At 36.0% G+C, this 24,538-nt stretch overlaps 1 protein-coding gene across 3 annotated transcripts; it reads left to right on the forward strand.

Annotated features, from left to right (window-relative positions):
- Positions 1-1,525: 1,525 nt before the first annotated feature.
- On the forward strand, positions 1,526-23,058 carry LOC107276342 (uncharacterized). 3 transcript variants are annotated; one of them, XM_066312096.1, is made up of 11 exons: positions 1,526-1,577; positions 4,603-4,641; positions 5,253-5,383; positions 12,895-13,039; positions 13,128-13,255; positions 13,647-13,718; positions 13,811-13,925; positions 14,003-14,106; positions 14,478-14,690; positions 17,747-17,836; positions 22,807-23,058. In XM_066312096.1, the coding sequence occupies exons 3-10, from the start codon at positions 5,264-5,266 to the stop codon at positions 17,834-17,836; spliced, it is 987 nt and encodes a 328-aa protein (XP_066168193.1). In that variant the 5' UTR covers positions 1,526-1,577; positions 4,603-4,641; positions 5,253-5,263; the 3' UTR covers positions 22,807-23,058. The 3 variants fall into 3 exon arrangements, with proteins under 3 accessions (XP_066168193.1, XP_066168194.1, XP_066168192.1); XM_066312097.1 differs by lacking the exon at positions 17,747-17,836; XM_066312095.1 differs by lacking the exons at positions 4,603-4,641; positions 17,747-17,836 and adding an exon at positions 14,190-14,231 and having other exon boundaries at positions 1,532-1,577.
- The last annotated feature ends 1,480 nt before the right edge of the window (positions 23,059-24,538 follow it).

Genomic DNA, 24,538 nt, shown 5'->3' on the forward strand with positions numbered 1-24,538 from the left:
CACGAGTAGAGAACGACGCGGTGCGCTGCGCTCGTTGATGGGCTTGGCTCGTAGGCTCGGCTCAAAGTTATAGGTGTCGGTTTTTTAAAAAAGAACCGATACGTATAATATATTATAGGTGCCAGTTGTTTTAAAAAACCGACACCTATAGTATAAGTGTCGGCTTTTTTCACTAGAACCGGCACCTATAGTGTTTTATATAGGTGCCGGTTGTTTTAAAAACTGACACCTATAATATAAATGCCGGTTTTTTCGCTAGAACCGACAGATATAGTGTTTAAAGGCGTCGGTTTTTTATTTTTCCATCACAGGGTGGTGGGAAAAGCTCTATAGGTGCCGGTTCTAAGTGAACCGGCACCTATAGATCGTTCCCTTTGAGGGTTTTTATAGTAGTGGATCTGGAAGGGAGGGAGGGGAGCGTCGCCAGCTCTCCTCCCACTCGCCACGTGCCTCCGCGCTGCCGGTGGCCTCTGCCACCGCCTTCCTAGCATCCTGATCTGCGAGGGAGGGAGGGGAGGGGAGAGCCAGTGGCTAGTTGCACGCTCACCGTCGGCCGTGGCCACCGCCCTCCGCGCCGCTGGTTACCGCCGCCGCCTCCGCGCTCAGCACCGTTGGCTGTGGCCGCCGCCTCCGCCCTACGTGCCGTAGTGAGGGAGTGGATCTAGGAGGAAGGAGTGAAGGAGTGAAGGGAGGGGAAGAGAGTGCAGCTGGGAGGGAGGAGTGAAGGGAGGGGAAGGGAGTAGATAGAGATAAGGGGTTGGTGGCGGATAATACGAGGTCGGATGGTTTTTTTTTTTTTTTCCTTTCAGGCGGAGGATCTAAAGGTTCCATCTCAGACAGATATCTTAAGAGGTCCGCATTAAAAAATAAAGGTATTTTTGCAGGTAAATCTCTTTAGGTCTGCCTTCAAAACATAAAGGTATTTTGCTGTGAAAATTTTTCGCAGGTAGACAATAATCTTGCCCCATTGTTATTTTCGTAGGCGGGCCAATTAGATCCGAGAGGCCTATCCATCTAAAAAAAATATGCCATCATGTGAAAAGATGGTTTTTCTAGCCGTGACTCACGAATTGTGTATCTCTCGTGCGGCCATGGTTGGTTCGTCCCAAGCAATCGGACTAAACCTGTACCAATATACACAGGATGAATGACAAGGCGGGTGAAGGGTGTGTGCATCCATTTATTCTTCGGTGTTCATGATACAAATTAAAGAGAGAAGCGAAGGGTGTGTGCATCCATTTTGCTATTATGTTCACTACCAAATCCGGTGTGTATATCGAATCCAGCAAAATCAGTGTGCTAAGAAGTGGATCTCGTGTTCCACGAAATTACAAGCACAACTTGATCAACCTTTGAATCGATGCCAATCGGCACAAATGCAAGCATAAGTTTTTCAATCGATACCAACACAAGCTTATCTTTTGAACTGATACCTCTCAGCATAATACAAGCACGTTGTCCAAGACTACTCCAGGTCCACTACCCTCCCTCCCCATAAATAGCCAGAACCAGACTCGCCACCACTCTTGCGCCGCTCCTTCCTCGCCTTGTTCCCCGTGGCTCCGGCCTTCCACGAGGTATGCCCGTCTCCTCCTACTCCTACTGTCGTCACGTCGGTCGATAGTTCTATAAGTGTTGTAATTGCGCTTTTGATCATATTTTAAAGCCTAACTACCGTGACTATCTATTATCTATCTTCTATTATATACTAAAAGTCCATTAAACTTTCTACAAACGCTCTCATGCCGCCACATGGCGCTCTAAAAACGCTCTCAAGCTGCCACATGGCGTTCTAATAAAATAGAGAAAATCCTAGAAATTCTGAAAAAAAAATCTAGCCCTCAATTTTCATTTAAGTTGGTGGACCCATTAGTTTACACCATTAGATTAGATCCATTATAAATAGTAATCTATCCTATAGAGGCCAAAAGGCTCGAGGCCCGATGGCCCGGCCCATGGCACGGTATTTTGGCCCAGCCCAAGTACGGCACAGCCCAACGGAGGTCGTGCCTGGGACCCTCCACCGGCACGTTGGGCCAGCAGCCAGGCCCGATAAAAAAAATAGGGGAGTCAAAATAGACATATTATATGCCATGGACGAAAGAATAGGGATGTAAAATAGACTTATTTTAGCTATACTTATGTCAGCCCAAAGAGGAGGGATGGAAAATAGACTTATTCTAGCTATACATATGTAACAGCCCAAAGAGGAGGGATAAAAAATAGACTTATTTTGAAAAAGGCCCGATGGGCCACCTGTGCCTTCGGGCCGGCACGGCATGGCTCGACAGCTGATGGGCCGTGCCTGGGCGGGAGGTGCAGCCCATGGCCGGCACGGCCCGGCATGAAGTGCCGATCGGGCCGTGCCGGCCCGATGGCTGGTGGGCCGAGCCGGGCCAATGAGATTGAATGTAGCCTAAGTAGGAGATATATTAGATTATTTACTATAAAATTAAAAATTAAAGAATCAAGTTAACTACATTATTAAAAAAATCATTACTTTGGATCATATATTTTTAAGAAAAAAGCAAATAAGTTTTGTTGTCTCCTCGCTATTTCTTAGCTATTAAACTAAAACAAAAACAATCAACAATATTGGATTTTTTGTTTAGAAACACAGCACGCGCACCTCCTGCACCTTTGAGTTCCTCCAAAAGACTGAGTCGACACATTTTGAGATTGCCGATGTCACCACAGGCGTCTCGCTGTCGATTGGTACGTCACCTACCACTGAAAGAATAATTAGCCGTAAATGCGAGCACCCGTGTCAAGTCTAGGACTTGAACCAGGTGGGCAAGTTACACCACAAGAAACCTAACCAATTGAGTTGCGCTCACTTCACAATAGCGCTGGATATTAAAATAACCATAATTTTTAAGCTATATTATTGGGATACTTCTATGTCTTTTAAACCGGTGAACTATTAGTTATAACCGTTAGATCTATCTTATATCTTATATAAAAGATAAGCATGTATTCATGGTACATGACATTTCCAAAATATTACTGCGCAATTATATTTCGTCATTATCGTATTCATGTTAGGTTGCATGTAGCCTATCACCCACCCTACATGAAATGTTCATACATGGATCACTCAAACTACATCACTCATATTAGCCTATATAAACCCATACATTTAGTGGAGCTTCATATCACATTCAATTCATCCTTTAATGAACTATTATAATAAATATGCAATTAAAAATACCTTATTTTACTTTCATTGACATGTTTTCTAAAGAAAAATAAGACTACCTTATTTTCGAATGATAAAGAAGACTATAAATAATTACTTGTAGATATTACTTAAATATGATATACTATAAAACTAATAGGTTAGAAACTTATTAAGCAATTAATGCTGATGAAAATAATTGATGGATAAATCATGGCAGATGTTCTCCATTTAATATTTCGCTTTTATACTTATCTCAAACTCACAAATCGTGGCAGATGTTCTCTATTTAATATTTCGCTCTTATACTTATCTTAAACTCAGCGTACGACACATGCCCGCGCGAATGCGCGGACTACCTTCCTTGTTTTTTTAAAGTTTGCTTATTTGATCTTTTTTTTTTTCAAAATTGAATTTGATCTGACTCTATTACATAAAAGCAGTATAATAGAGCTAACTTATAGAAAAATACAATTTATGCCCTTCTCATTAGAAAGAGGGCCGGGAGAGCAAAGAGGTATAGTGGAACGAAAATCTGGACTGGTATATTCAACCAAAATTCAGAGAGCTTTCCAATAGAATGTACAAGAATCATCTCTTTTCAGATATCAGTACAATTGCTAAGTTCAACTAGAAAATCTCAGAACATGAACTAAATCCTAAATCCACTAGCTTGAACTGCTCTCTTCACCAAAAGAATTCTGAACTAGAGAGATAGAGATCAGATAAAAGAAAACTCTGAAGCCGGCGGCCAAAAAACATGTGGGATTCCACTGGAATGTGAGCAGCTGGTCACTGTCCAAGGAGATCCGGGACCGGGTGTCCTAGGAGAGCACGCTTGACACCAACGAGGCAGGTCACCTGCGCCTACAACGTCGCCGTCGCGTCCACCTGTCACTTCGACCGCGCCGGGAGCAGATGACGATGAGTGGGGCTGCCTCCTGCGATGTGAGCCGCACGACGACGATGACGTCCGCAAGTGGCCGTACGATGCATCCTGCGGCCATCCACGCGCCGCCACTCGTCCCCGTCTCGGCACAGGTCCGTGCGTGGTGCGTGGTGGCATTCTTATCATTTTGACATAGATGAAATGAAGCCCTAACGGTATGGAGAAAATAAGGTGTCCCTTCGATTTTGAAAAATAAGGTCAAAATAAATAAACTAAGAAAATTAAGATTAAAATGATAGTAAGGTTTTGCAACAGGTTAAAATGAGTAATTATCCTTTTATATTAAGGATTTTTACGGTACAATATACTGCTAGTATATACTACAAGTATATATGATCTAACGTTGTAGATTGATTTAATTTTTTATTTAATTAGATTGCAGTATAAAGTTTGAAAGTGTAATTTTGTCTTTTCTTCGTTATTCTATCATCAAATCGTGCTATCGTCACGTGCTTTGTCATCAAATGGCGCTCAGGATGCTCCTCCCCTAGTGCACGATAAGATCCAGGACCAGGTACTCTCAATTAAATTCAATTTGAACCAAAAATTACTAAAGTGTTGTATTATTTTCTATCAAATTCCTAATATTCCCTTTTATATACTGCCAGTATATACTGGTAGTATATTGTACCGTAAAAGTTCTCTTTTATCTTACTATGGAGCTTTCCCGAGTTGGGAAATTCATCTGAACTGGCAAACAGCGTGTGTAGTTGTGTAGTCTGGAGATTTCAGTTACTCTTGACAGTTTCTTGATCTCCGAAGTGATTTGTATTTGATTGAGGTCATCAATGATTAGTCAGCGCAGAGTAGTTTGAAGTATTGCATCGCAATGAACAAACGGCCAGGTTTGAATCAGATCAAAAGAAGTTGTAAATAAGTGATCGAATTGACTAAAGATATGGGAATCTTGGCTCCCATCAAAAATCATGTGGAATTTTTAGATTTTTTGCTTCTCAGGAGATCAATCAGACATTGGGTACTGTCAGTAACTTGGTTCAATTATTATCTTGGTTTTGGTGTTTTTCACCACTGCCGCTTCCATCTTATTTTTGGCTTTGTTTGTTTCTATCCGTTCATTTTTGCATATTGTAAATTTTAAAATATTGTCTTCTCTTTCGATCGCAGGTTTTTCAAACATGGCCGACTCAATTCAGAATGGCTCTGGTGATATTACACGGGTTTTATTCTGTGGACCCTATTGGCCTGCTGCTACTATCTACACCAAGGATTATTTGGAGAGCTATCCATTTATTCAGGCTAGTTGCACTTTTTACATAGCTTATGTTTGATGAGAAGTGAATTAGCTGAAACATCAAAGTTAGATTAGTGTGGACTAAAAGGCTTTTAACTGGTTTAGAACTTTTCAACTCATAATGAAAGGCTATTATGATATAGGTTTCTTCTTCCTTATATTTTTTTTCCGGCACACACATGCATAAGAGTTATATATTATTACATCCTATCTTACTACAAAATTACAACCCACTAAATCCTAAAGCTCAACATGTAAAGATTGCACGTCATCATCCACTAACAATTATTAAATCTTAAACATCATGCCAACATATTATATTATCTGTAATTCTATTATTTATTAAACTAGAAAGGTAGCCCGCGCACTTGCACGAGTACCTTATTGTATAATGTGAGTGAAATTTTATTATGAATATTTAAGTGCGGGTGGATTTTTATTAAAATATCTTGTATTTTGTTCTAAACTAAAATTAAACTTATTTTTTGTGTGTTGAAAGCTGATTATATTTTTATAATTGCCCTTGCAACATATAAATTCTAAAGTAAAATTACTTGAGATCATACAGTTTTGAATTATATGAGAAAATATTGTGTTGAAACAATGGAGGTAGTTCCTATGAGAAAATTTAGGATACTTTAACTTGCCAGAAGGATATCTTACAACCTCAAAAGAAATCCAATAATATCATTTTTTGTTGTATTTTAAAATTATATATATTTTTTCATTATAACAGTCCTTGTAAAATGTTTGAATTTTTCTATCAAGTATTGGTTTTAAATCCAGCAACATGTGTTCAATTTTCAATTTCATGTCCATTTTTATTTTTTTTCTTTTGGATAGTTTCATTCTCTGAATCATCTTTGAAATGATTTAATCTTTGCAATTCGGGACGGAAATATAAGAACATGTAACCTAGCATGAGGTAAAGGCATACGTTCTAAATTTTCTTTCCTGAAATATTGAACTAATGGTCATAATGTATTTAGCGACGAATCATCACTAAAGTGTATTGTCTTATAACAAATACATGCTTCTACATTGTTCTACGTCAAGACTTTACAATGTATTGTAGCAAGTTTAATAAAAAATAAAGGACATGGTCATTAATTCCTATCTGGAACTGACTTGATTTATTGCTAAAGGCATTGCAAGGTTGTTCCACTATTAAGATCCTTAGGTACAACTCACATGCTTATCGGTATGATGTTTTACCAACCACACCTTTATTTTCACCCTATTGTCTATATTGCTAGATGAATACCTACTATGATTAGTGACTTGCTAGATCATATGTGTAATTCGGACGCTATGATCATCTTTTTAAAAAATATTTACTTATGTCCTAAAAACATCATTTTAAAAGTACCAAGGTCAATTTGTATAGGCATATCAAGAGAAATTAATTAAGTTGGTAGAAAGTCGTTAAATGTCTAACGGGATATAAGTAATAGATGGAGGTACATATATGTTTTTTTTACCTATATAGATAATTTTAATTTTAATTGTCAATGAGATAAAAAAACAGAGAAAAAAGAATGGCACGCGATGTACATGGGTAGGGAGAGGGAGAGAGGATTGGGATGTTTTTCAAAATGATTAATCTAACAACCTAAAATAATGGGTCAGATGTTTATGTTGAAACCGATGGTAAGATGTTTTGTTTTCTTGTCAGAATTTTATTAGGATTTTATTTGATTTAAGAGAACGACGTAACATCTTAACAACATTTATAAAATGTGTAATGGACTTTTAACACCGTATGCCGCAAAGGAGGGAGGGAAGAAGGTTTAGGGTGTTCTTTTAAAAAAAGATATAATGACCTAAAATAATGTGTCAATTAATTCATCGATTTATGTCATATCTAATGATTGGGTGTTTTTTTTTCCAACATTTCTAAGATTTTTCTCTAATTTAAGAATGTCATAGAGGTATTTATCAAATAATTAGTGGATTTTAACACCGCACGAGGATGGGGAGGGAGGGAGAGAGTTTGGGTTTTTTCTTATTAAAAAACTAACAAATTGATAGCCGAATGTTTTGTTGTTTTTAAGATTTTCTAGTATTTTCTTTAATTTAATAGCACCATGTTGCAGTTTAGAAGTATTTGTAGGATATTTTAAGATGCATAGCGAGAGCTGCTAGACCTAATAGGTGGAGGTCTCTTTGTGGTTTTTTTAATGTAAAAATAATTTTGATTTTAATTTCTCATGAATATACCTCGTTGGTACATACGTGACGGGAGATTCCGAATGTGTGCTTTTTTTATAAAAAAATATCTAACCTCCTAATATAAAAATAATGGATCCACCGATTTTAATAAAAATCGATGGTTGGATTAGAATGCCACTTGGCAACTTAGGAGTGTTTGTAAGGTACCACTTGGTGGCTTAAGAGTATTTGTAGGATGTTTAATGAATATTTAGATATAATTGTCTTTTTTTTTGAAATTTCTAAGATTTTCTTTAATTTAATTATGTTATATAGTGGATTTTAACGCTGCATGGGGGTGGGGAGGGAGGGAAAGAGGTTTGGGATTTTTTTTATTAAAAATATCTAACAACCTAAATCCATCAATTTAAGTAGAAATCGATGGTCTGTTGCTTTGTATTTTTTAAGATTTTCTAGTAATTTCTCTAATTTAATAATAATTGGTCTATTTGTGATTTTTTTACCTGTAAAAGAAATTTTGATTTTATTTTCTCATTAAATAGAAAATAACACATAAATGAAAATATGGAAGGACAAAAGGGAAGTACTTACAGTACATACGTACATTGGTTCCGTATGTTGGTTCCGGATGTTCTATTTTCTTTACAAAATAGATCTAACCATTCAAAACAATGGGTCCACCAATTTAAGTAAAAATAGATGGTTAGATTTCTTTTATTTATTATGGTTCCACTTGGCGACTTGAGAGTATTTATAGGGTGCCACTTGGCGGTTCGGGAGCGTTTGTAAGAAGTTTAATGGACTTTTAGTATATAACTAGGAAGGTAGCCCGCGCATTCGCGCGCGCATGCATGTATCATAGGCTATGTTTCAAACAATGTAAGGACAAAATATAAAATGGAGGATATTTTCAGAATATAAATCGGAAAGAAAACCCGCACATATGCACGGGCATCTTATTTGTTGTTCAAGAAAAAGAATGCTAAAATAAATCATATCTTAGTATATACATTAATACATATACCCTGTAAGGGAATGTAGATTACCCTAAATAAAAAAACAAATATATTTGCCGTAAAATAGAAGGTATAGATTACTAAATGTGATAGAATGTCTATTAGATTTAAGTAAAAATCCCTTTGTCCTGGTCATATATAAACTCGTCTTTTATCACCACTACTTATTATCATTGTTTTTGAAAGTTAGGTGCACTTTTAATAAAAGAAACTGTATTTGTACCACTAAAATAAATGATACATTATTTATACACAAAAAATATCATCTACACTGCATAACCCGATATGCATAACTTATTTTCACATCTATGTATAAATTGTCTAAAAATATCATATCTACTAGATAATACGATAACACCGTTAAAAATATTCATGAATGATTTTCTAACAGATGAAGTCGACCGTAGCAGCCAACCTAGGCTTTCTTACATAATGCCTTGCAACACGGGTCTCGCATCGATGTAACCGTGCCCCTAAAGACCATCTTAAAGTACAATTTTAACACTCAATTCACCATTGGCACACACAAATGATTGCATTGGTAAGTATGTTATTTTAGTTACATTGTTTATGGTGGCCTTTTAGGACACCACTTAACTCAACCATTTACATGTCTCTACAATATTTATGATGGCATAGCAAGTAATACACCCAACATTGAAGGACAGATATATACAGAAAGGAAGAGGTGGCGAAAACAGTATTATTTTTAAGTTTTGAGTCGATTTAAGGTAATGAATTGACAAAATTGGGTTCAGAGGTGTATAACATTCGTACATCAATTATACTCAGTATATAGAATTTATAGTTTTATACGTGTTTTACGGATTGTTCATGTTTGCCAATACTACTTGGCAAAGAAAAAACATACATGGATAATCATAATTCTCATGATGAATTAAGGATTGTATTGTAGCAAAATAACTGCCTAATTCTTATTTGTTTATTTGTTTATTTACATCTATCTATGATGTATGCTTCTCTCTCCTCAAATAGCAATCAAAAAAATTTGAAAAATTTCAGATTCTTAAAATCTCAATGTCACCCAAAATAAACATAAAATGATCCACTTAAAAACCAAAGCTAAATTGTAGTTTTATTATCGCAAAACCACTGTCTAAAATTTAATTTAATTTTTCTCATCTATCTATTATTTGTGCTTCTCACTCATCAAATAAGAATAAAAAAGTTTTGAACAAATCCAAATATTTTGAGAATCTGATCTCCAAAATTAAATAACCCAAAACAGATGTACTTAAAACACAATGTTAGGTTTTGTCAGACAGTTGCTTTGACATTTTATCTATTAGAGATTAAGTTTAATGTGCATATCTGTGTAGTGTTATTTTTAATAAAATAATAGTTTAAAGGATGTTGACAACACATCAGTGTGAATTTTCACGATTAGTATTTCTTTCCGATTCTTTGTACGTTTGCATGTTTTCTTTTATTTATTTGGTTTTATCTGTTTTATTTATCGTATATGGTGTAGGTATTTAAGTTTTATTTTTTTAGGATGGAGACGATCGTACGACGTACGCACATTATGTTTTTTTTTCCAGATAGAGATTAGCAGCATGGGATTTTAAATATATCTAAACTAATATTTAAAATAACGGGTCCTCCAATTTAAGTAAAAATTAAAGGATCATATGCTTTTTTTTTTCTCTGAATTTCTAAGATTTCTCTAATTTATTATAGCACGGCGTGACGGCGTAATAGTTTTTGCAGGATGTTTAATGCACTTTTAGTATATAAATAAATTTCTAGAATTTCTCTAATTTATTAGAGAGACACGTAGCAGTGTAGGAGCATTCGTCGTATGTTTAACGTACTTTTAGTATATATATAGTTGATAGATAATAGATAGATTTATAAGATGTTTTAAAGAACATTGATTGGATATTTATAATAGATCTTAATTTGACTAAATATATTTATATTTGTGAAGTAAATATATTTTATCTTTATACTGTAGAAAATCATATTTTAAATAAATACCGTAACATTGGGAAAGTTTTATTGTTTTATTTTCAATACGTACGTAACGTTCTGTATCGTATATAAACTCTATGGCTGAACAGTACCGTTTCTATGTTATATAATATATGAGGAAGTTATTACTTTTTAATAATAGATCTAATCTAATGGTGAAAAATAACGGGTCTACCAATTTAAGTGAAAATCGACGGTGAGATTAGATAGTGCCACGTGGTGGCTTTAGAGTGTTTGTAGGAGTGCCACGTGGCGGCTTAAGAGCGTTTGTAGGAAGTTTAATGGACTTTTAGTATATAATAGATAGATAGATAGATTTTAGAGTTTTAAAATGCAAGCATGGTCAATCATCATCCTACGTAATTCAAATAATATTTAAATATATATTTCCACCATTTTTTATAATATGCTATATACCGATATAGTTCATCCTCACTTAATTAATGTTATATCACATCAATTGTTTTTAGCTCATAGATGATTAATCTAGGTCCAAATTATCTTTCTCGCTTTCTTCTCTCGTTAAGCCATACCACCTCAATTGTTTTTTGCCCTTAGATAATTCATCTATGGTCCAAATTATCTTCCTCATCTTCTTCTCTTATAAAAACACATCACCTTACTTTTACATTTGGATCATCATTCTATATACTATTTAAATTACCATAAACCATATCAACTTATGTAAGCTTATATCTTCTAACTATCTTATACATTATTTCTACTTATTGCTGTCACACTAAAACTCCCACGGCAACGCGCGGGTTTTCACCTAATTAATAGAAGAAGAGAGACGTCCGAGATGCAATTACGAAGAAACAACAATTGAACAAAGCATACAAAACAGAACAAAAGATAGCAAACAAGTCACTCCATCAAGATCCTCACAACATCCTAACTCTTAAGCCTTCTTAGCCCCACTGGTAGCGAGTTAGGGGTGTAGCAACTTACTCCATTTCCATTTTCCTTAGCATGCTTCTCAAACTGATAAATGGTGCGGATTTTACAAAATCTTTTTACATAGAAGTTTTTTTTTTCAAAAATCAAATTAACATATTTGCTAAATTTATAATAATTAGTACTCCATTAATCACTTGCTTACAGCTTATCTCGTTTCGAGAGCCACGGAAAATCCCACTCCAAAATCACTTTCAAATTCAGCCTTAGCTAGGATCAAAATCAGCGGTAGCCCCTTATCTCAAGAATGATCAGACTATTTAAGCCTTTCCTGATGACCCATTGCACTAAACTATTAGCCCGACTCCACCAATCATCAAAGATCTCCTACGTTGGTCAAACCGGTAGACGGATCCGCTGCCTCCACCATTGGGAGCGACAGCGAAAACGTGGATCCGCCACCTTTGCCCTCAGGAGCCGTGGCAACAGGATCAGGTGGTGGGGGCAGGTGGCCGGTGGGCGGATCTGCCGCCCCCTTCCGCGAGAACGGTAATGGCAGGCTCAGTCGGCGGGGGCGGTTGGCCGGCTGGTGGATCCGCTACCCCCGCCCTCAGGAGCAACGGATCGGCGGTGGTGAGGCGATGATGGTGACGGTGGCGGTTGCAACGTTGACACAACGGTGGTGACAGTGACGGCAACGACGGCGGCGGTGGCGGCTGCTCTAGCGACGACAGCGGTAATGGCTAGGGCTTCGGGAGAATCAAGATGCTCGCGTTTCGGGCCATTTTTTCGCTGAAACTATTTTCACGTGCGGTCAGCATATGTGACTGCATGCAAAAATCCCGTTTTCACATGCGGTTGCGCTATCTGCATGGAAAAATGGTGATTTTTGTAGACACCTGGCCTGGGTGCAGACGAGACGGCCAACCGCATACGAAATTCTGTTTCAATCGGCTGGAAGAAAACATTTTTTTAGTACTGTTCAGCTCCACTTTTATAATTTACATGCGGATGATTACATTCAACTGCGGAAGCAAACTGATGAAATAATTATTGGGGCTCTAAAATTCCAACTTTTTTCCTTACCATTACAACATTCAAAATCTCCAGTTTTTGACATTCTTAGTACCAAAACTTTTGTCTATTGTGCAGTGTATCTACAAAGACATGTTTTTTACTTATCCAATAAATTTGTACGAGCTCAATATATTACTCAAAATTCTGGTATATATGTTGTTCACTCAATTAGCAGGTTCGTGTTACAACTTCCATTTGAATTATTGTGAACAAAATTTAGATACTGATATGCTAAGTTGTTTGATGACAATTAGTTTGTACATATTTTCTTAGGCATATGAACTCAATCGAAGTCACATGCATGTGACAATGTGCATCTATGGGTTTATATCTCATCACATTGGAATGCACTTTTCAGGTTGATGAAGTAGGTCTAGAGGAGGTACCTGATGTTATTCAAAATTACCACTTATGTATAGTGAAAAATCGACTTATAGACTCAGATATCATTGCCAAGGCAAGTCAGATGAAGGTCATTATGCAATATGGTGTTGGAATAGAAGGTGATTATGAGTCTAGGTTTATCTTGCCATTTTGAAAATGTAGTGGCATAACTAGCTACTCTTATACTGAGCATACAATGGTTTGCAGGTGTCGATGTAAATGCTGCTACAGAACACAAAATTAAAGTTGCACGGATAAATGGCAGTACAACAGGAAATGCGGTGTCTTGTGCAGAAATGGCTATCTATCTTACTCTGGGTATCCTACGGAAGCAAGTATGTTTTAATAAATAGATCAACTTTTGACCATTTGGAAGTGATCTTTATGTTTTATCTTTTTTCTAAAGCATGTGTACTAGTTTGTACAAACACAATATTTAGACATCTCAAACTAGGAAGCATGGTTATCTATATATCTTGATTTCTTTATGAACGATGGACGATCCAGTGGCATCCATCGTACACCAACGATGACTCTTTTAAACCTTGCTTTCTTGTTTATCAGTTCGTATGTATGCAGGACATTTATTTTGTTCTTTATGATATAGGTCACCTTCCTATCTTTAACCATTTGGCAGCTAACTTGCTTGTTTTAGTTGTATATATATAATCTATGGCTGTCATTTTTAATGAGCTGCACATATTTTGGATGTGTTATACAAAGCAGAAGATGATGGATACTGCTGTGAAACGTAAGGACCTGGGCAGTCCAGTTGGAGATACAATATTTGGAAAAAGAGTATGCCTTTTGTGTATGAGTTACTTGTTTCTTTCACTTTACATGGAGAGCATTTCATTTGTATTGTAATTTGTATTTATTGTACTATAAAGGTCCTTATCTTGGGATTTGGAGCTATTGGAGTAGAAATTGCCAAGAGGATAAGACCGTTTGGAGTAAAAATTCTTGCCACCAAACGAAATTGGTCAGCTGAAACATTGCCATGTGGTGAGCTGCAGTATTTGAGTTACTTTTCCCAGTTTTTTTTCTTATTTTCCTCCTCTTCCAACGTATTGCCTGCGCAGATATAGATGAATTGGTCGATAAGAAAGGTGGACCAGAAGATATGTATGAATTTACTGGAGAAGCTGACATAGTTATAACATGCTTGCTATTGTCAAACGAAACAGTTAGTTCTTCTATTGGTGTATTTCTTTATTTCTGTTAGAAAGCCTCTACTTCAATTTCATTACTAAATAATGAAATTTATAGGTTGGGATTGTGGACCATAAGTTCCTCTCCACAATGAAAAAGGTGTATGCATTTTGTTCATGTCATTTTTGTGCATGTAACAATACTTTTAGGTTTTATCTCGTTCTCCATAATGAGTAATTGATCCTACAAAAGTAGTGTTATTGTTCTATAATTTATTCTAGCGTAAATTTGCTCTATCATATATATATTGTTCTTACAAGATAATCTGCAACAGTATACTACGACGATGTTGGATAATAATGTTATAATATATTCGATCAAAAAGATAATGTTATATTATTGTAGGGATCATATCTGGTCAATATTGCAAGAGGACACATACTGGACTACGATGCTGTGTTTGATCACCTGAAATCGGGCCATTTAGGTGGGTTAGGCATTGATGTTGCTTGGACAGAACCATATGATCCAGAGGATCCAATTCTGAAGTTCTCAAATGTTATTATAACACCACATACCGCTGGAGTCACAGAATATTCTTTTAGGGCGGCAGCTAAGGTTTGCACTAATTCTTCGAAATGCCCATAGCCACTTGACTCATGTAATTCTCTACTTCTATGGTTAAGATTGTTTTGACCTACAGCTAAGAATATATTAACATTGTTTTGACTTAGTTAAGAATATCACAACACGATTTGCACTAATATCAACTTTCCATTCTTCTGCAAAGTATATATCCCTAAAAGCGCTGCCTCCATAGTTTAAGCTTTGTAATATCCTGGTCCAATTAGAATTTGGCCTGTGTGACCCATGAGAGTTGTGTGTGCATGTTTAGTAACACATTGAGAGCTAGTTTAGTAATAGTGGAACCAACTTATAAGTGTTTGTCCCTCCAACCTTATCACTCACGGGCAAAACCTTTTATACGAAGCGAGGATGAAAGTATTAGTGGGATGATATGTGTAAGTGGGCCTGTCCGTAGGATGGGTTGGCTACATGGTTTTGGAGGGAGGGAGCATGGCACATGTGAACTTTGTGTGAGGCACATGGCATGGCATATGGCGATGGCACTAAACACACGGATGTGTACTAAGAAGGAGTGTGTTCCTAGACATTTGCCTATATGCATGTGTGGCTATGTGCGTAAGTTGGATCGACGGAGACGTCAGGTCCTTTGAGGAGGGGTGACATCCTGGCCTAATTAGAATTTAGCATGTATGACCCATGAGAGCTGTGTGCACATGTTTAATAACACAATGCTAGTTTAGTAAGAGTGGGACCAACTTATAAGTGCTTGTCCCTCCAATCATATCATTCCTGAGTTAACCCTTTTACACGAAGCGAGAAACGAAAGTGTAAGTGGGGTGATATATGTAAGTGGGTCCATCAGTCGGATAGACTGGTTACGCACACTACATCAAATATACTTTGGAGAGACATTCTCCTAATACTATAGAGATATTTTTAAAATGCCTTTACAGTGTTATAGAGACATTTTGAAGAGTGTCTCGTAAGTGCCTTTTGGTGCATTGTCTCTACAAACTAAGAGGCATTTTATAATATGTCTCTATGCAAATAGGGGCACTTTGTAGAGGCATTAATATGTTGCGGCAACTATAGCAAATCACTATGAAAAAAAAACAAAAAATAAATTATTCCTTACCAATCCTTGAACTCATGACCTCTTGAGTTGACCATCTTTATTTATCCCTTAGCAATCCTTGAACTCATGACATCTTGAGTTGACCATCTTTATCTTCAATGCACTAACCATCTCAACCTCATATAATTGCATGTAAATATGTAATTTGTGTTACTTATATCTAATTACTTGATGTATATTAATATTTGGAAAAATGTCTTTACATCATTTTAAATGCCTTTACATTTGAGGCAAGTTTTTAAGTGCCGAAAAGATGTCTCTACAAGATAAATTTAACAAAGTATGATAAAAATGTCTCTAAAGTGTGTCTAGAGTAAAAATATTTTAGGCGATTTTGAAAGTGTCTCTAAACTATAGAGCTTCAAAACTTAGAGGCATTTTGAAAATTGTCTCTACAAAAGAGCCTCTATATAAGGTTTTTGTTATAGTGGTGGTTTTAGAGGAAGGGTTGTTACAAGCTTGAGAAAATTCCTTATATACCCCTGAAAATTTACTCAATCCCTTCAATACCCCTGAATTTGACATCATCCCTTATATACCCCTGAGTTTTCATTTTGATCTCCTCTATACCCATCTCCGTTAGTTGACCATTAGTTGACCGTTAAATATTTTAAAATGACTATATTACCCATCCTATACATATGTGGTACCTACCCAATAAATTTTCATATGAAAAAATTAACTTATACAAAATACAGGCAATATAATCATTTAATTCCCAACTTAAAAAATAAAACTTACTATTTTTTTATTTTTTAAAAATTATTATTAAATCCATACATTAGTTTCACCGGAAAATTAAGAGCAAAAACTAAATGTTATTTAGGTTTAAATTTTTGGGAAGATATATGAAATTCATCAAATTTGATCTAAAACTTATTTAAAAATTTTAAATTTGTTTTCTAATTTGTGATAAACTAGTTACATCCCTTTATTTTTTCACAACGAATCTTTTTTCACTAAATATTTGTTGAAAAGTAATTTTCAAATTTTATGCAGAACTTTTTTTACAATAAATCTTTTTTATTTTAATGAAATAATGTTTTATTTTTAAAAATTCATAACAAATATTTAGTAATTTATTTCTTATTGGTTTTCACAATTCAAATAATTTACACAAAACATTTCTAGCTTTTAAAAATATACCAAGGACAATAAAGTAATTTCTACAATAACTAACTATCAAACTAATGGTCAACTAATGGAATGGGTATGTAAGGGATCAAAATAAAAACTCAGGGGTATATAAGAGATCAAACAAATTTCAGGGGCGTAGAAGTGATTGGGTGAAATTACATGGGCATGTAGGGAATTGGCCCTACAAGCTTATACCTTTGTAATCCTATTGGTAGTACCTTGAGCCAAAGGTGGAGCGCCCGCGACGCGACGGCAGAGTTGGTCACTTGCCCTAGCTCGACCCACTCTTCCAGCCAGAGCAACCCAATGCCTTCCAAAAAGACCTTTAAATTTTATGATTATGTTAAAATTAAATGCTTTCTTAACATGTTTTGAGATATTTTTTCCATTTCTAAAAGTTTTTATATTTCTCCTTCACTTATTCAACTAGAACGAGTTTGTGTTTCTTGGCTATAATAAGCGTTCAATGATAATTATAACCACCTCAAATAATTGGTATCCAGAATGATTAGTTATTTTAAGGGGGTGGAATGTTTGACGCGATATGGATAATAGACCAAACCGAGTGAGAAAAACGACAATCAGAGACTATAAATCCATAATAGATGTTTAACTGTTTCATTTTTTATGAAAAAAAACAATATTTCTTACTACCTTGCCAGTTTTGTTAGGACAACTCCAGGTCGCACATACAGTGATACAGAAGAAATATCTTGACCTTAAGTGGCACTTTTAGCCTCCAGAGCAGTTTGTTAATAGCAGAACGTACGACTGACATGTTATACTTTCTCATTAGACCTTAATTTGTCCGCAGCCAGAGTTCTCTCTTTGGATCAGATTATTGGCTTTCTATTTGGATCAAATTATTTGCTTTGACCAATGGCATCTTTGGAACCATCCCTGAGTAAGAATTCTCTGCTAATAAATTCATCACACTGAAAAAAGGGAACGTGGACATAAGAGAAGCAGAATACTAATGCGGCACAAATACATTCATCTTTCAGATGATAGAACAGCAACGAACAACTGTCCATGTCTTAAATACTATCTCTATTTGGTAGCAGGTAATTGGATTCAAAACAAGATTAGAAATTGAAAGTTAATGGCCGGGGTATATGAGATGAAATGTTAGGTAGGCAAACATTATTGTGTTTTTTTTTGCGGGGAGACATCTATCTATTATCTATCTATCTATCTATCTATTATATACTAAAAGTCCATTAATCTCCCTACAAACGCTCCTAAGCTGCCATGTGGCGTTCCTACAAACGCTCCTAAATCGCCACATGGCAATTTTCAATCTAACTGTTGAGTTTCACTTAAATTGATGGGCCCATTATTTTACACCATTAGATTAGATCTACTTGAAAAGTTATTGCTACACCCATAACATATAAGCTTTATACATGAGAAAGTTTTACGAGAAAAATTAAAGTATATTCCGATCGGATATAAACCCATACGTACTGCTCGCTTAAAAAAAACAAACAAACATAAGTGCAGCTATAAAGCCAAAAAAAAGTTCTACATTGTACATTGAAGCCGTATATACCGGAAAATCATGTCCATACGAGTGAAACCGCTTATACCGAAAAATCTACGTACGTACACACAATTGAAAAAAAACAGAAACTTTAGGTACTGTTTATTTAAAAAAAAACGAACGTACATATGCGAAGACAAAACCAAGAAAAAAATGTACTTATGCGTAGACAAAAAAACAGATGGTTTTTTAAAATAGTATTTTCTATAGTAGAAAAACAAAACTTATTACTTCACAAATATGGTAAAAAAACGTACAATAAAAAATATATGATTTGAAAATATATGTTTTCAGCTACGCGGGCATTCTTTAAAAAGTTGATCTAACAATATATACAGTGACTGACTTTATTTATACATGCAAGTGAAATGGTACCGGAAGAAATAATATATAGTCACTTTTCTTTTATAATTTTTCATATACGTTTGAATGACATGCATAGGATAGTAAATGGAACATGGAAGAATATACATGCATAGGATAGTAAATAGAACATGGAAGAATATACATTTTATGAGTGAAGTAGATAACTTACGTATGAATTCTAATTGTTTTTTTATCATAAATAACACAATGGTCCAAATAGATAAAAAAATGAAGGTATGATTTAAAAGTTAAAAATTATAATGAGTTAAAATATATTTTTACAAATAAATATATAATTCAGAAGGTTCTGGTTATTTAAAAATTATTGTTGCAAATATTTTCATAAAGAGAAAAAGGGAGAAAATGTAATCAAGAGGATAAACTTCCTACAAACGCTTCTAATCCGGACATAGTACCCTATAAATGCTCATAGACCACCATGTGGCACTCTAATAAATCATAAAAATTGTATAAAATAAGAAAAAATCCCGACCAATCGGTTTTCATTTAATTTGGTGGACCCATTATTTTCAACTATTAGATCTATCTTAAAACTACAAAATAAATTTATTTGTAAAAAGGCCCATGTCGTATTGGCACGACCGGCAAAAATACATGCATGTAGGTATGTAGGTATTCCTTCTTAAGAAAAGTACGTACCTACGTAGAGTATGTACACAACTATTTCTATGAACAGTGCGTATACACACCGCGTCCCACATCCTTATTTTTTTTTCTTCTCATCATTTGGATTAGATGGAAAACTAAACTAATAATTTAAACTAATATCAACTATGCTTTGAGTTGTAAAAATATATGCTATTTCGAGTTGTATTCAAATTAGGTGCATGTCATCAAAACACCCATAAAAAATATAAATAAATTGAAAGTATAGATTATGTGATAGTTAAATTAGACTTACATTTTCCAAAATAAAAACAACTTCAAGTGTGTGTAGAATTTCAAAAATTACTCACTCTCTCTTGTAAAAAATACTGATATGGAAAAATGATGTTATAAATTTATCAGAAATATTTTTTATGTATTATGTGTTTACTCTATTCATATATTATTAGAAAATTGAACATCAAATATATTCATTTCACACCACGTCAATATCTTTTTTCTCCTACTTAGCCTTCGTTCGATCTAGCTCATTGACTTAGCATATCCAGGGCACACGAAAAGTCACAAGTCATTAGCACAAGATTAATCAAGTATTAAATATTAAAAGCTTGAAAATGGATTTATTTGTATTTTTAGAAAACTTCTATAATAAAAAATATTTTGTAAAATATGCACCGTTTAACAATTCGGTAAACATGGTCATGATAAATAATGAAGTAGCCACTCCGATAAGCACTTTAGAACTTAACCATAAATTTATTACTTATGCACTAAAACTAAATATGTAGTGTATAATATACTTTGTGAATCTAGAATAGTATAATATATCAATCGTATGTCCCCGATAAATTCTATGTCAACAATCGTCAAGTTATATTGTTTATGATACATCCATGCACAATGCACTTAATAATTAGTTGACATCCAATAAGCACGTGCGTCATCAAGCACCGAAGATATATGATGATACTTAGTGGGAACCCATTAATAAAAAAAATGATAGACAAGTAGAGGATGACACAAAATCACAACAAACAATAGTTGACTACAAGTAGACTATGAGTTTAAGCAATAGCGTTCCTATACTTCTACAAACACTTGTGAGATGTCATGTGATGCTCTAATAAATAGGAGGAAATTTAAGGAAAAATATAAGGAGAAAACAAAACATCTACCCATCGATTTGCACTTAAACCGATGAATCCATTATTTTCAACCATTAAATTAGATTTATTCAGATAAGCCCTTGCTTCTATAAACTAGCTAATCCCTCTCTATGCACGTACATATACAAGAGATGACAAAAATAAAAAAAAGAAGTGCGTGTATATATGCACGTACATATACGAGATGTCAAAAATAAAAAAGAAGTGTGTGTATATGGTCCACCACGTCTGGTAGTTTTCAATTTCTTTCTTTGTAGCCTTAAGGTTCTCCTCAAATTATACATATATATATAGCGACCACTCTTTGCGATGTTGTCAAAGAAGCCACGCTGCCATGGCGCCGCTTCATGTCACCCTCGCCAATTTTCTTGATAATATTTTTTTGACTAATGATATAAAACGCAATCATAGACGGTCGTTTAAACGTGTGCACACCCACCCTATGAATACACTTACGCACACCTACCTCCTATGAGAGAGAAATATTTGTCAAAAAAAACATAAAAAAGAACGAACATACGAGAGACTACCATTCGGGACAAAAAAACTTACGTACATACGTACAATAAAAAAACGTCATATGGAACTATATTTTATCCCTTTTAATTATGCCGTTCTCATATAAATTATGTTAACAATTAGTACAAATAATTTTGACAATATAAATATTTCTTTGTACATTACCCATGAACATGCGTAAGTGAATTAGATGTATAATAAAAGAAAAAAAACATCAAAACTCATATTATATTTGCAAAGGATGATGATAGGTAAGTTTACATATAACCAAAACAAAGTGATTTTTTGTTTGAAGATGATAGACACTATCATTTACCTTATCAAATTCACGGTATAAATATTTCCTTCTTTTATGGAAAGGTTACGAGGTAATCTACTGTTCTTATAGTTAATATGATGATATATGACTTTTTTTCAGATTTTTTTATATAAACATAAAATAAATTGTCCGCGCATCTGCGCGGGCTACCTTCCTAGTTAATTATTAATTGTGTTTGACACACGAGGAAATCATGATAAAAGTAATACCTACTTGTATATATATTATAAGGGTTTAGAACATTGATTGAGATCACGCGATATACTCCAAATCATCAGAAACTGGGGTCAGGACCTCTACAGCTCCGATTACAGACCTGCCATTCAGACCATAGAACTGAAACAAATCTGTAACCATTTCATTGTGAGGGAAACAGTATCAACAATTGTACACAAGCTGGGAATCAAAATCAAATGGTGTTTCTTTGATGTACACCAAATGCAGAATGCTGAAAACCAAATCTTGGCTGACTTCATAACAATTCACTATCGCAAGTTCCGTTACAAATACACATAAGATGGTATGAATCGTACACAACAGATCACTGGCACCTGGGATGCTCATTCTAGACAACGCGGTGGAGGTTGAGGAGACGAGCATCAGATTAAAGGGGTGTCTTGCTGATGTGGCGATGTCGATGAGGCCGCAGAGGCAGGTTCAGCATGATCCAGGTGTGGAGGGCGTACAGCCGGCGATGTCGGGGTTAGAGTTGATTGGTGTAGTTTAGGCAACGACGAGGTGGTGGCGGTGGATCTGAGATTGCCGATGTCTATCCAAGACCTCGAAGAGAAGTTGGAACCTTGGAGGTGGTGTGGTTGGGGGCAATGCGGCTCCAGGTAGGGTGTGGCGGTGGCATGGCCCAAGCAAGACGAGACGGCGCTGTGCGAAAAACGACACGCGGAAGCTAGGGGTGGCCGGAAAGCTTGGGCTTGTGAGCTCGGCTTGGACTCACCTATGCTCGCTTAGCTCGATTCAGCTCGTAAGGCCAACAAGCTCGGACTGGCTTGCAAGCCGAATCGAGTAAAGCGAGCCCAAGCTGAGGACGTGCTTTTTATCCCCCCCCCCCAAAAAAAAAAAATAGATGGGGGAGTTAGTTTAGATAAATGCGGTGGTGGGATACATAGGACACTTGGGCCGTTTTATTTTCACCTGGGCCGTGCGAGACGTGGAAAAACTATTGTAGGTTGCAACAGTTTCTTAATCTTTTGCTAGCTATCTGATGCTGAATGGGGGCCGTTCGTGTTGTAGTATAGAAGTTTTAGTAATCGCCTGAGATAAAACACAATGTCGATGATTTCTGTTACCGTTTTCTAATAGTCAGCCTTTGTATGCAGGTTGTTGGTGATGTTGCCCTCAAGCTTCATTCAGGGGAGCAAATCACAGAAGTAGAATTTGTGAATTAGCTCATGAAATGCTTCATTCAGGTGCAGATGTGGCATTAGGTTTGTCAGTACCGAGATGTGCTCCTCGGTAAATAATTGATCATTGAATAACCAATCCTTGTAAGGACATAAAATATGATGCTACTCTGTAATTTGTTCTGGTACTAATAATTCATCCACCATGCAACCATGCTATTCTCTGTTCATATGCTTGCATGTGCCTCTATCCATCAGAACTTTGATTCGGGCATCAATTTTTGCATCCTAGTGCTTTATTTTGAGAAAGATCCCCTGATCTATTGACTACTAGCAAAGAACAAACAAACTACAATGATTAGTGACCAGAATTCTGCCATCAAGTTACTAAGTTGATGAAGATAGATTCCTGATCTTCTGAAAGTAACAAGATTAATTATGTGTAAATTTCATAAAACCCATATAATACCTCTGTCTCAAAATACAAGGGATCTTTGTATAATATAAATGCATAGCCATGTAGTATGTATTAAGTCAAAATTATCATTTTCTCTTGTAACTTTAGCTAGGAATTTCATAATGGCTAATGATTTTATGAAAGTTTGTTGTTGTTGTTGGAATTAGTAGATGGGCCTTAGCCCATTCAAAGATTAATCACAAAAGCCCACCTCATGGGATAACATGCATGGGGAGTTTAGTACCACCTTGCTTATTCTAGGAGAGGGGGGCCTTCTTACGAGGGAGGATGCCCTCTTAGCCACTTGAAGCATGTGAGGTGGCATGGCATGGCATGGCGGCGCGCGTGCACGACGTATGCGTCGAATGGTCCCTCATACTGTGGGAAATTTGGATTTGTTAGGTCTTCCACTCCAAAAAATCCGGCATCCGGGAAATTTGGATTTGTTTGTTTTTTCACTCGGATTTGTTTGGTTTTCCGCTCCAAAAAAATCCGGCATCCGGGAAATTTAGATTTGTTTGTTTTTTCACCCCGAAAAATCCGGCGTCCAGCGTGGAGTCTAGATAAGTTTCGTGCGACTTATCCGGTTCGGTTATACAGAGCGGAGATCGTGCAGACGTCCTGATCAAGCGTCCTGATATCTCTATATAAACTAAGCCGCCGTCTCCACGCAACACACGAAATCAATCTAGGATTTGCGTCATCCTCTGTACTACGCCATCGCTCGTAGTCTACTCCATCCCGCTCGTCAGCGTGCATCGGCGATCGGGAGAACATGTCTCCGAAACATCTGCCTTCGACGTCCTGCACCGGGAGAAGGCGGCACTAAGTTTTTTGGGAAGCGCTTCGCGCGACTGCTACCTGTTCGACCACAACGGCTCGTCTTCCTATTCTCTTGCGTGCTGCGCGCGGTCGTCAACGCCCACAACCACGAGTAATTCCTGCTGAGCAACCGGTCTTCTGGTATCCTCGGTATGTGTTCAACATGTTGCATATATTTGATCTATTCAAGCTTTACTGTTCAGTTTACATGTGTGGATCTAATGATGCGTTCATGCTAGTTTACATCTGTAATGTCATGATTTATTCATGGAATAAATTAAATCATTATGTGGTTATAAATTCAACAATTGTTTCATAATATGAATGTCTAAACTGATGTTTTTGACAAAAAAAATTACTCTTGACGATGACCAGTTGAAATTAGCGTTCAAATTATGACCACGGGTAGAAACACAAGATGATCGATTG

The sequence above is a fragment of the Oryza sativa genome, chromosome 7 (genome assembly GCF_034140825.1).
Source record: "Oryza sativa Japonica Group chromosome 7, ASM3414082v1".
NCBI classification, from domain to species: Eukaryota; Viridiplantae; Streptophyta; class Magnoliopsida; order Poales; family Poaceae; genus Oryza; species Oryza sativa.